The sequence below is a fragment of the Tenebrio molitor genome, chromosome 1, assembly GCF_963966145.1.
Source record: "Tenebrio molitor chromosome 1, icTenMoli1.1, whole genome shotgun sequence".
In the NCBI taxonomy this organism is placed as follows: Eukaryota; Metazoa; Arthropoda; class Insecta; order Coleoptera; family Tenebrionidae; genus Tenebrio; species Tenebrio molitor.
The window spans coordinates 32,556,884-32,570,515 of record NC_091046.1 but is presented as its reverse complement, the minus strand read 5'-3'; the positions used below and the strand labels follow the sequence as shown (position 1 = coordinate 32,570,515).

The following is a 13,632-nucleotide window of genomic DNA, read 5'->3' as shown; positions in this document are numbered from 1 at the left end:
GCGACCTTAAAGCTTTAGTGTTTTAAGGGCCCTTTTTCGCACGCATTTTAGTGTCAAAAACAGGAATTCTGATTCAGGTATAATAAACAATATTTTTTTGTTAATTTGTTTATTTTTTATTATTTTGTTGTAACATATCTACTATTTATTACAATGCGATTTTTTAATAAAAATTACATAAAACAATCGCTTGTTAAAAAAAAAGATTTTTTTTTCAAAAAATAGAAATTACGCCAAAACGGCTCGAAATAAGCATACATAATGTTAATAAAAGTGGCCTTAAAATTAAATTTTACATTTATATCTAGTATCAGAAATGGCCATTTAAAAAAATTAAGTTGTCGACATTTTTTGATTATCAATTTTGAAAAATTGCAGTTGGCGTATGAAACACAAAAAAAAAGATCGACCCAACCTTTAGCAATTCAATAAAAAAGAAATCAATTACTTATTTCCAATGGTTCAGGAGTTATAGATTTTTTAGTGAAGCCCTGCAACCGCGCTTTTTTGCGAAAAAGATCGTTTAAATCGTTTACGTTTACGGTATAAACGTAAAATCTAAATTTGAAAACAAAATGGGGCCTTTCTATTTAAAAAAGAAAGATGGTGTCGATTTCCAGTATTTCCGGAAGTGGCACCATTTTGAAAATATCTTATTTGAACTTGGAGCAGCCGATTATAGTCGGCTACCAATTTTCATATTAATACGATTATGGGAAATCCGAAAATTTCTAACGAACGGGCTACGTGAATCCCCTTGTATAGTGTTACAAATGTGCCTAATATGGAAGTTGTTCTCGTTATATTCATCTTAAAAATATATATTTTTACCATGGATATACCTATACAGGCCGTTTTCGAAGTTGAGGCGTTCCTTGTAACACGAGGTACTATACATTATTCTTAAGAATTTTAGCCTAAATCTTCTTAGTAAAATGTTTGTATTAACGGAGATAATTTAGTGTATATTTTTATTGTTTTCTAAAATTTTGAGTCCGGTCCTATCTATTTCTCCGCTGTCTAGATTAATAACTGACGTGGCCCAGGATGGTGTCTTTACTGTCTTTCCAGGAATCGCTCTGCGTACTCTCTGGATGCTGCAGCTGCATTTTGATGACATTGGCCATACATTAGCAACATATCTGTGAGCTCATTATTTTCCTAATGAATGATAAAGCCATTCCGACTAATTGGATGACAACTCTGATAGTATTTTTGATTAACGTCCATGCTCATTTGATTTTTTTTGTCAATTCTAATTTCTAACAAATCAGCGCAAATTTGAGCAGGACCGGTTTCAAAAATTTCAAAAAAATTAACTTATTGTATCTTCATTGTCGTACACATTTTACTAAGGTGATTTTGGCTAAAACTCTTTAGAACAAAGCATACTATCACATGTTAAAAGGAACACCTCAACTTCGAAAACACCCTGTATTTATAATAGGTCGAAATAAGCTTCATGAATGGTTGGACGAATATTTTATTATCATGTAGTTCCTTACACTTAATTTTTACACTTAAGCGCCGTCTATTAACAAATTTATACATGTCTTGGTTGCAAACAATAGAAAACTATACATTTAAAAATTACTTTTATAAAAAAAATTATTTAATGGAAAAATATTACGCTAGCTATCAGATGAACTCGGCAATATTTCCTTTAAATAACCTTGTGTAAGTATACATTACAATATACTGTGGTGTAATCTGATAATATCTAATTCAGTCGGGAATAACAATTTATTAATAACAAAATAATCACATTTACATAAATTGCTGCAAAATGCTGGTGTGTGACGCAAGCCGATTTTACATCTTGAACGTTATACCCACTGGCGTAAGTCATGTTCACATGAAAATTTCCTTCAGCCAAACCATTTGGGGATCGCACTATAAACGTATACTCCCCGATGTCCAAAGTCGTCACTTTTGTCAAAAACAGGACTGCTTGATGGCAATTCGGATCACTGGAATTCTATAAAAAAAAGTTTAAATCAATAAACATAAAATCATGAATTTCGATGATTTATCGTATTTTAATGTATGCAAAAAAATGTATGCATAGGTATGTATGAAAATACGGGGTGATCAAATAGGACTGTTTAAGTTGGTAACACTGAATTGTATTTTAAATCGCATAACAGGAGTAACTTTCGGTTGTTGATGGCTTGTCGTTATTAATGCTATACCTACATCAGATATTTGTCAAATAAACCAACAAAACATATCCGGTTGCAGTGTTATAAATAACCGAATTAAAAAATTTTCGTAATTGTACTGCCAACTTAAACAGTCCTTCTTGATCACCTGGTATATAATTAATCAACTTAAGCACATAACATTTTTGGTTTACAATACAAAAATTTCCGATAAAAATGCGGAATCTGGAAAAGTGCCCCGAATGCTTGCAGCGTTTCCACGTTGAACAGCAAGGGAAAAGGAATTTCTTTGATTTTGAATCGCCTGATTCCGCAATAAGTCGCTCTCCGATGACATTAATGAAATCGATGGCTTCTTTGAAAATGAATGTATGAAAAATTCAGTTTTTCTGTTTACAAAAATCATTTTTGTACTTTTTCATATCTTAAATACATTTCAGGATATTTGGACACGTATCGAGTAACCAGCCTTTATACAAACATTCTGGGTGCTCTGTACCAACTTACAGTTAGTGCTTTGCTGAGTTTGAAATCTTTAAATCGGTTCTTAACCAATTGGCACGATAAATCATTTGGATTTATTGTAGCAATAACTTCTTTTATAGAACTCGGTATTTCATCAGTACGCGAATCTCAAATTTTATCTATTGTTCAAAAACAAATTTCACCGACCAACCGACTACTGCTACCTCTTAAACGCAAAAGGAACACCAATCAGATTTCACATGTGTTTTTGTCAATACCACCATTCCGGTTAATTAACAGTTTTTTATTACAGATTACAGTCAACAGCTTCTACGTCAGGGATGATAAGTGATAAACCGCCCACGTACCACAAATAATTTGCTTTATTCTTTTTACTGTTGTCTTTTTGCTCGCGCTATTGATTTAAATTTTGGAAATAGATTGTTTTATGACTATACATATTTAATTTACAGAAGTTAGAATTTATACCGTTTAGGTATACCAATACAAAAAATAAGGTGGGTATTTTTTTTTAGAGAACGTAAGTTAATTTATATCAGATAAACGAAAGTACAAGAAAATCTTAATGATTGTGAAAAATATGCATGTGCATGCTAACGACTTTAGAGGGCAATTCAGGGGAGGCCGGTAAAACGGCTTCAGTTTTCTAACAAGGATACTCACAGTAATCCCATAAGCAATCACAGTTTTGTCAGCGTCTCCGGGAATGTAAACTTTATTTTTCGCTATCCAGAAGACCTTGTTATAAGGGGGATTGGCACAAAATTCCATTGTCAGAGTCAACGGCTGGCCGTAAACTGCTGTGATAGTTTTGTTGCTGGGAGTCACCAGAGGCCGACCTGCAATTTTTGTAAGCATTAATTGAAAATACAAATTAACGTTTGGTGTTCTTGTAATATGATTTTATATACACCAGTTCCATTGGTCTTGGTAACTCAATTTATGTGAGTGCAACATTCAACATTACGAAAATGATAAAGAAGCGGTTTCACTAAATCATATTTGCAAATGAAATACTACATGATAGTAACCAAATTACCGGTATTATCTGTGACAAATACAGATAGATGTTCGGGTAAATGTAAAGAATATTAAATTACGCGAACGTAAAACCGCGGTTTTCACTCAGCGTCCTTGTTTATTTACGACTTTTGGGATTTGAAGCCAGAACAGAAACGGGAATGCACAACAGAAGGGAATTATAATTGTAAATCTCCGACAATCTGGCTTTGTCTTTGTATTTCTGCAAAAGAATCAAAACGGTGCGATGGATATCCGGATGCTTCGGTAGAAAAATTTAAATAAGTGATTTCATAAACTGCGCTTTCACGTGAAAATTATGCGAAGAAATTTGTTTATTCCGATTTTAAATCAGTGCTCGTGATATTATTTTCAGCTCCACGATAAGTACGGGCAAGGTAAATCGCTTTCAGTAATCGGAAGGAAATGTTTAGTTTTAATTTTAAGAAAGTCCACGTTGAAATGATTAGGTAATCTTCATCGGTTTGAACGAAGGATTTACAATTAAACTTCTCGGGCAAGCTATGCACCTATAAATCCGGATTAATTATTTCGTTTTCAGAATAATTCAGTTGAAAGGTAATTTCAATTGCGATAAAAATCTGTGAAGTTTGAATATTCACTCTATAAAAGAAGTTACTTTTTAACGCTGCGCAAAAATATCTGCTTCGAATTTAAATTTTTATGCTGCACATAAAAAACGCCAATGTTTACCCACACTATTCGCTTTGGTAATTGGGTTGATTGTGAAATGTGGCACATGGAAACTTTGAACATTTTATTATTCACATAACGTTCAATTTTTGAACTGCTTTTTTGCCATCAGACAACGCAGATGGTGCTTTGAATAAAATAACTAACGTTTTTTGTCGGTTAAAAATAACATTGCTGATCTCTTTTTGGAACATAATTTTCAGGATTAAATAAACGTCGAGTTCAGTTTATTTCATCTCATATCAAAATGGGAACAGTTTGGGTCGCAGTCGTTCTGGATTTCGATAAGAATTATCAAGATAAGAAGCATCTGTTCCACTTTCTAGGTATAAAACTAAGTCCCCGAGCGAACCTTTAACATGCAAAGCATTCTATTAAGTCTGCTCGTTTTAAACTTATCGCAACCAAACTTCAGTTAATGCTCGCGGTCGCCGATTGTCCTCTTGTGTTACTCTAATCCCTAAGGATCAAATTAGCGAAAACTACCACGCGGCGAGTGTTGTGGTTATGTTTTATTACGGATCCCGACCGTTGGATCATAATCGTTCTGTTATTACACGAGAGAGAACACCCCAAGAAGTCCATCAGGAGGTGTTTACAGATGGGGAATAAAGAAAGCACTGAGCTTGAATAAAACCTATCTATTTCTTTAACGGAATTTTTCTTATTTTTAGTAGCCGATGGAAAGAAACATTTCTAAGGTAATAAGAATAAGTAATAAAACGATTGTTTTGAATTGTAACAAATTTGTTAAAATAACAAAAGCGAATTGAAAATAAATATTAATAAAGGTAATACTTTTTTCAAACGTCGAACAAACAAATTTAAGTTCCACAGTTTTAACAATGTTTTTAGATTCGTGGGGAATGGAGAAAAAATCCTCAGAAAATGCTCAACTCTGATCTCCTTGATAGTACCGAGGTTCAATGTTGTCTTAGCTGTTAGAGGAGACCATACAGATGGTACACATCTGAATAAAAAAAAATAATTCAAATTGAATTTTCACTTATAATACCACGAGTAGGCAAAGTTATGTCGATTATTTTTGTGGTGCTGTCACGCGTGAATTTGAATACTACGAGTGCGCAGCACGAGTGGTATTCTCAAACGTGGAGGACATCAGTGAGAATACCACAAAAATAGTCAATTTTTTCAACTTACAAGCCAATATTTTAATACTTTGTTTTTTTGTAAAAGTAATTTTCCTTTAATTGCTTTGAGCATTGTACTGCATGCTTCAAAAAATGTAAGGAAAAGTAAAAAACAAAATCATCGAAAACTTGTGGCGCAGCTTTATACATTTTTTTTTTTTTTTTTTTTTTAAATAGCCTTCCCCTTTCACCATATTGGCCTATCAGGTACGGTCGACTAATTTTTCCTTTTTCCTTTGGTGGTGCGGCGGGGCTCCGGGGTAAAATCTGACATAGAGGCATTGTTCTTTTTGGTTGCTAAGCAATTAACTTTCATTAGAAAACGTTAACTATTGTGAGAGTTTCAATGAATCAGCAATACAGGATCAGCGAACACGAAATTCTTTATTATGACAACTCAAAAGTACAATTGTTTGTTATTATGTGCCTACTACAAAACACAACACATGGCAACACCAAAGGGTAAAATTGCCAAACTCTAACACCCCCCCTCAAGTTACAGCTGAGGTGTTGTCGGATTGAAGTCCCAATCCAAGAATACATCTGTCATGATTTTCTTTGGGTAAGGCTTTCGTTAGTACATCCGCTATCATTTTCTCGGTCGGTAGGTATAGGATCTTGATGGGATGTTTCTTCACTGCGTCGCGAATAAAATGGTATCTAACATCAATATGTTTCGATCTTGCATGATAGACGGAATTTTCGGTTAATTTTCCAGCACCTTGATTATCGTTAAAAACCACAACGTTTGCTAGTGATTGAAATCCCAATTCCTTGAGGTAACCAATTAGAAAAACTGCTTCCTTGGATGCATCACTGAGTGCCATATATTCGGCTTCGGTAGACGATAATGCGACGGTTCGTTGCTTTCTGGATTCCCAGGAGAAAGCAGCGCCGGAGAGTATGAAAGTTGATCCCGTGTAAGATCTTCTGTCAATCTCGTAGTTCGCCCAGTCTGCGTCTACGTAGCAGGTTAAATTATCCTGATTCTTCCTGTAGATGAGTTTCTTGTCGATGGTTCCTTTCAGATATCTAAGAACTCTCTTAGCCGCTGTGCAATGTTTCTTGCGGTAACAATTGCTGAATTGACTCAGGACGCTCACAGCATGTGATACATCTGGACGAGTCCCCACTGCAACATACATAAGCGCTCCTATTAGCTCTCTAAAAGGAAAATTTGTATCTTCGTTGTCATCTTCAGAATGAAGTTCAGAAAGTTTAGATCCAACTGCAAGCGGTGTCAAAACGGGCTTACAATCTTCCATGCGATATCTCTTCAAGATTTCCCGGATATATCCTGCTTGAGACAGGCATATTTCATTTTCATTTTGCTCTATTTGAATGCCCAAACAGTATTTTGCTAAACCAAAATCTTTGATACGAAAAGTTTTGGAAAGAACGTCTTTGATTTGCCTTTCTCTTTCCTGATTTCCGGAGATAATTAATATATCGTCCACGTAGATCAAAACAAATGTTCTCGTGTTTTTGTCAACGTACACACACGGATCTGCATTTGTTGGAACAAGTCCTGCTCTTTTCATCGTTTTATCTATTTCGTAGTTCCATTGTCGACCTGCTTGTCGCAACCCGTACAGAGCCTTACGAAGTTTGCAAATTTTATTTTCACCTTGAAGATCTCTCAACATAACTCTAGCTTTTTTCACAAGTGTATGATCATCTTCTTCTTCATCGATGATTCGTTGGAGCATTTCTTTGAGCAATGCGGGTTTTTCCATAAAAACTTCCGTGTCTATTTTACCGTTTAAATATGCGCTTGTTACATCTAGCTGCGATATTTTCAAATTGTATTTAGCTGCTAGGGCCACCAACAACCTCAATGAGCTTAAACGAGCAACTGGCGCAAACGTGTCATGGAAGTCAATCCCGGGTCTCTGAGTAAATCCCTTAGCCACTACTCTCGCCTTACGTCGGTCTAAGGTTCCATCAGCTGCATACTTGTTGCGGAGAACTGTCCTGCAACCCACTACTTTGGCGTGATCTGGCTTGTCGACGACATCCCATGTGTCGTTGATGACTAGACTCTTAATCTCAGATAGGATAGCATCCTTCCATTCGTCCTTATCTGCACCGTGGATAGCTTCCGAAAAAGGAATTTCAGATGCTGCCATGACAAAGTCTATCTCTTCGTATCGCGGATCTTCATTCGAAGTTGGTTCAATGTTCGATCTGTCGACTACAACAGGAAGATTTTGATTATAGATCATGTGATACTGTTTCTTCGGTCTTCCAACTTTTCCAGTTAAAATCTTGCGAGGTCTTCCCGGACCTCTCTTGGTTTTGATTGCGTCATCCATTTTCTCGATCTCTTCGTCTGGAGTGACTATCTCACCTGCGATTTCGTCTTCTTCGAAATTTTCTTGCATCAATGGAATTTCTTGCATATTGACAGTTGGAGCCTTTGTCTCTTCTGGACTGTTTTCCCCCCCACAAATGTCAATATCAACTCTTCCGCTAGGATCCATATTGCCCAATACATCGGAGAGCTTAAACCTTCCATTTAAAGTTTCGCTTGAGATTATATCTTCGTACTCATTGCTTTTGAATTCTTCGAAGAATTTGACATCTCTCGAAATTCGAATTTTTTGCTCTGACGGTATCCACACTCGATACCCTTTTGGATAATCTGAATAACCAACAAATATTCCTTCAACAGTTTTCGAGTCAAACTTCCCTCGATTAGTTGATTTATCCAAAACATAAGCTTTGCAACCAAATATTTGTAAATAACATACATCTGGCAGCTTCTACCAGCGTTCTATTCTTCCGTTCTGCCAAACCGTTCTGTTGAGGACTGTAGACCGTAGTCAAACGACGTTGAATACCAAAGTCTCGGAAAAACTTGTCCATTTCCTTGTTGCAATATTCTTTTCCATTATCTGATTGAACTGCTTTGATTTTTCTTTCCAATTGTGTTTCCACAAAGTTCTTGTACTCTCTGAATTTTGATGCTACTTCGGATTTCTTCCGAATCAGATACGTTTGAGTCCAGCGACTGTAATCGTCTGTAAAAGTAACAAAATAACGAGCACCACCCTTAGACTCAATTCTCATTGGCCCGCATACATCTGTATGTACGATGTCCAGCAAGTTTGAGGATCGATTAGGGCGTCTTGGAAACGGGGCGGTAGCAAACTTGCCAGCGATACAAATTTTGCATGGGTTATTGGTACTCACAGCGCCTTTTAATTTCGCACCAGTAACGAGATTTTCCTTCATCATTACTTCCAAATCTTTAAAATTTAAATGACCAAAACGTCGATGCCAATTGCTAAAAATGTCACATGTCATAGTGACAGATGTAGCACACGCTTCTTGGTGGTTTTCTCGAAGATAGAATAGGTCTCCATCTCGATCTGCTATCATCTTGACACGTCCACGACGATCTTGGATGAATGCCCGATTCTTCGTAAAAAGAACTTCACGATTCTTGTCCACGATCTTCGCAATTGACAACAAATTTGTTCTGAAATCAGGAGCATACAGAGTATTTTTCAATTCAATCTTCTTTGCTTGATTTCCGACGGAGGTTAGTATGTTCACGCTTCCTTTCGCAATTGCCTGAGTTGTTGCGTTACTTGCCAATTTCAGCTGGCATTGAGCTTTTTCTGAATTGATGAACAACTCCTTGTCGTTGCAAATGTGTGATGTACATCCGCTGTCCAAACACCATTTATTGTTAGTTTTCCCCGAAAAATAAGCTTCATGAACAAGTCCAGCCTTTTGGTTTTCTTCTCTCTTCTTTTTGAAGCAATCAGCAGCCTTGTGACCACGTTTACCGCAGTAATTACACTTGTAGGTAATTTTTGGTTTCGAAGATCTTTCGTCTTGTTTCTTGTAGTTGTCTTTTGATGTGTTCGAATCCCTTGAGAAGTGTTTGGAGAACATGACACCGTCGGTTGAACTTCCTTCAAGTTTCTGATTCCGTGCGTCATTCTCCTCGACAATCTTCACCTTTAAATTTTCCACGTTAGGTAAGCTATCTCTGGACTCGATAGCGCATCGAAAATTCTCAAAACTACTAGGTAAACTATATAGCAACATGATGGACAACAGATCACCATTTATCTCGATGTTCATTCCTTGTAATTTATCGACTGTGTCCATAAATCTGGCTACGTGTTCACGAACGTCGTCATCTTCGCGCATCTTGTGTTGTGTCAATTGTTTTAATAACGTTGCCTTGCGTGCCGGTCCTTTGGATTCATATATGGATTCTAGTTTCATCCATATCTCCCGCGAAGTCTCACAACTGCGAATCTGCCTAAGTTCCGATGCGTTCATGGCGAGGATTAAGTCTGATTTTGCCTTGCGATCGGCGGCGATCCATTTCTTTTGCTCCTCTTCCGTGACAGCACGAGCTTCACCTTCACCGGTAATTTCGGGTTTAGGCTTTTCGCCGGATACATACGACCAAGTATCATTCCTGATAAGAAGGGCTTCTACCTGGATCTTCCATGTATCATAATTGCTTTTATTCAACATTTCAAATCTTGTCGAATTTGTGAAACTCATTTCCATTAAATTGCGTTAGATTTTGCGCGATAGCAGTCTTCAAATTTCAATTAATCGTGAACCTGTTTGTACTGGGCCCATAACCTGTGAGAGTTTCAATGAATCAGCAATACAGGATCAGCGAACACGAAATTCTTTATTATGACAACTCAAAAGTACAATTGTTTGTTATTATGTGCCTACTACAAAACACAACACATGGCAACACCAAAGGGTAAAATTGCCAATCTCTAACAACTATTTATTTAATTATCACAACAATAAAATGGTGCAAAAGTTTTTAGTTTTGAGAAAATCATTCTTGTTAGGAAAAGATAGTATTTATTAAGGTTTTCGACCACATTTTCCCTCACAAATTCACCCTGAAATTCTTGGGAGACCACTCTCTAACACCCTGTATATATTGAACTGTACCTGCGGAACAGCGGCACGATCAAATATTAGTTACAGTGACTCATTCATATAGGAACCGTTCTCTAAGCAAAATCGTTTTTGATTTTGCTGAATCTGTTGAAACACGTGCAAACCTCTGTTCATTCCTTCACGACAGTTCATGTTGTATGACTTAAGTTTTTTTCCTTATCACTAGAAAAATTGAATTAGCAATACGTCAGGTAAGTATAAGTACTCTTTTAAGTGTCTAAATTTGGAGACGTGTTCAAAATTTCGATTAATTATTGAAGTTATGTTAGCGTGATTTAACAAAATATTACCTGAACATTATTTACACAAGTGTTCAAATGAAGTTGTGGTCAAAAGAAAAAAAAGGCCGTGGTTTTTTCTCTTTTTTTCCAAACGTACAGTTGGCTGTGTAACATGGTCCTAAAATTGAAGTTTATAAAATGTCACCCAACTGAAAGAAAGTCAGTGGCGTATAAAATAAAGAATTTGAAAAATTGAACAAATCAAATACAATAAAGTTAATATTTTATTGTATCACCGTTACCATCTATGACCATTTGGAGTCTCCTCGGCATTGACAGAACTGTGCGTTGTACACAATCCACAGATATTTGCTCCCATGTATCCGAGATACTTTGAATTAATTCTTGACGATTTTGGGGCAAGATCTTAGTATTAATTTCTTTGGCCATGATACCCCAAATATTTTCGATGGGGTTGAGGTCTGGGCTTCTCGCTGGCCAGTCTAATGTGGTTACTTCATTAGTTTGCAAAAAATCTCTTATTAGATGCGCTGTATGAATAGGGCAATTATCCTGTTGGAATACAAAATTATTTCCAAAAATGGGTAGAACTGAAGGTAACAGTGCTTGCTCCAGAATATCTCTATAAACTAAAGCTGTCAATCGTTCTTCCACAATAACACATATTCCCGTTCCACGGGAACTCATCCACCCCCAAACATTCACAGAAAAACTTCCACTACGCTTAATTTTATGAACATATTGTTCAGAAAATCGTTCACCAACTGGTCTATAAACACGAACCCGTCCATAACTGCATGATTGAAAAGTTTTTTCATCTGAAAAGACTACGTTTTCCCAAAAGTTGACATTGTTTATATGTTGAAAGGCGAAACGCAGTCTTTCTTCTTTATTTGCTACTGACAAAAATATCTTATTGGCCGCGCTTCGATTTCGTAGTTCACTCTCTTTTATTCTTTTTCGACTGGTTCTTATGGAACCAGGAAAATTGGTTTCCACTTTTGCTCTTATTGCGGTACTAAAAGGGTGCTCCCTTAGAAAATTAACTAAACGCATATCTTCACCAGGGTTTGATATTCTCTGCCGCTCTGAAAGAGTTTACGACATTTTAAGATCATCTCGTAAGATTAGCAAAATACCTACGTTGTCGTTTTCTTCTAATAATTCCAGTTTCCTCAATTTTTCGTTTTGCCAAAAGTACCGTGTTTTTATCAACGTTTATTTCATTTGCGATGTGCCTAATGCTCATACCGTCCTCTAGTCTAGTTCTAATTATCGACTTTTGCAGTTCGTTTAATTGAGGCATTGTAAAAATTGTGCACGCTTCTGACTTACAAAAAACTGACACTGACATTGCCATACCGGATAAAAGTCAAATGTACACATTACAAATTTTTTGAATTTGGCAGAATGTGTCAAAAGCCGGTGTCTGAGTTTGTAGGGGCCGCAATTGTACGTTGCCTTTTTAGTTGACAAATCTTTCAGATATTTAACCTTAATTTGATTATGTTATGTTATGTTATTGTTATGTTATGACAAATGATAAATTGAAGTTTTCGGTTATAATTATATTATTTTCTTAACTCTTTTAACGGTTTCTGAAATACGTATTGATGGTCGTCCACTTTCAATTTTTCGTCCTATACTCACTCGTATTTCTTGTTTCACGAAATATTTGACAGCTGCTAAAGCTACGCTATACGTCAACGAAAACAAAAGCAAGCACCTGGCCATTTTATCACTTTTTTTTTTTTAATAGGTACACGTAGGTAATTGTATGTGTATTGTCAATAATTTCTTTTTATTGGTAACTTATTTTTTTAATTTAACGTACGCCTCAGCGTGTATAAATCCAACTTTCAAAAACGCGCGTTTTTGGCAACATCAACAACCCGAGAGGACTTGAGAAACGTGAAGTCTAAATGTTAACTTTTTAATGATCGATCTGACAGGAGTACCTTGTAACGTCAAATAAAAAACTACTAACAAATGTTTCAAACGCTTTAATCAAATATTCAACAACCTTAATCTTTTAAATGAACGTGAATAATGCAGTTGGGATTAAGTGACATATTGCAAATTAATTTTAGCTTTTTTCATTTTCCATGATAACGAAAGGTATATTCATGTCACATCACTAATGTATTCACGTTCTTATTCCATTTTTTAAAAATATTAATACCAGTATTTATGATTTCAAAGTGTACCAATAAAAAAAATAGCGTAAAGTATTCGTGGATAATTGACCTTTAAAACACTTGCTCTATTTCGAACACTCCGGCTGCGCCGTCGTGCCCGAAAAATCGGGCGTGTTTTAAAGACCTTTTTCTAACACTAATATCTTATACTGTTTCCATGGTGCACACCTTATGTTTCCCATAAAATACGCTTTTCTCTATAAGACACGTCGTCAATAGCAAAGTATCTTATAGAGTCATAAAATACGCTCACACATAAATATTATTCAAGTAACATTTTATTCATCATTTTTACAGTAATTATCACAAAAGTGAAAAGGACAATTATTGAATTGGAACTGCCACATTAGCTTCGTGCTCTTGTTCCTAACATCTTCGTCTTTAACTTCTGCTGTTTTATCCAATGCAAGTGCCCGGCCATCGAAAACTGGCAATCTTTACATTTTCTTCAAATGATTCTTGCCGTAGTGTGTATTAACTTTTAATGAAGTTCTACACACTTACCCCATATCAAGAAACGCCAAAATGACATTTCCGTTACCTCCATGATGCTTTTTTTATTGTTCCGGCCTTGAAACGAAACATACACCTTTTCGCATGCACTTTTAGACTTCATTGGTAACAAGTTGCCCCTTTTTTCTTATTTCTTCTGGAACGTTTGACAACTTTTGACACATTTCAACGATGAAAATTGTTTTTTTCC

At 36.0% G+C, this 13,632-nt stretch overlaps 1 protein-coding gene across 4 annotated transcripts in view; it reads right to left on the bottom strand.

The window, feature by feature from the left end:
- Positions 1 to 1,469: 1,469 nt before the first annotated feature.
- The window catches only part of tei (teiresias), a 281,205-nt gene continuing 269,042 nt past the window's right edge, over positions 1,470 to 13,632 (bottom strand). For all 4 annotated transcript variants that reach the window (XM_069042272.1, XM_069042260.1, XM_069042265.1 and 1 more), the window contains 2 exons: positions 3,312 to 3,487; positions 1,470 to 1,978 (listed from right to left, as the gene is read on the bottom strand). In XM_069042272.1, coding sequence (XP_068898373.1) covers positions 1,721 to 1,978; positions 3,312 to 3,487 — 434 coding nt within the window. In that variant the 3' untranslated portion in view covers positions 1,470 to 1,720. The remainder of the gene's footprint in view (positions 1,979 to 3,311; positions 3,488 to 13,632) is intronic.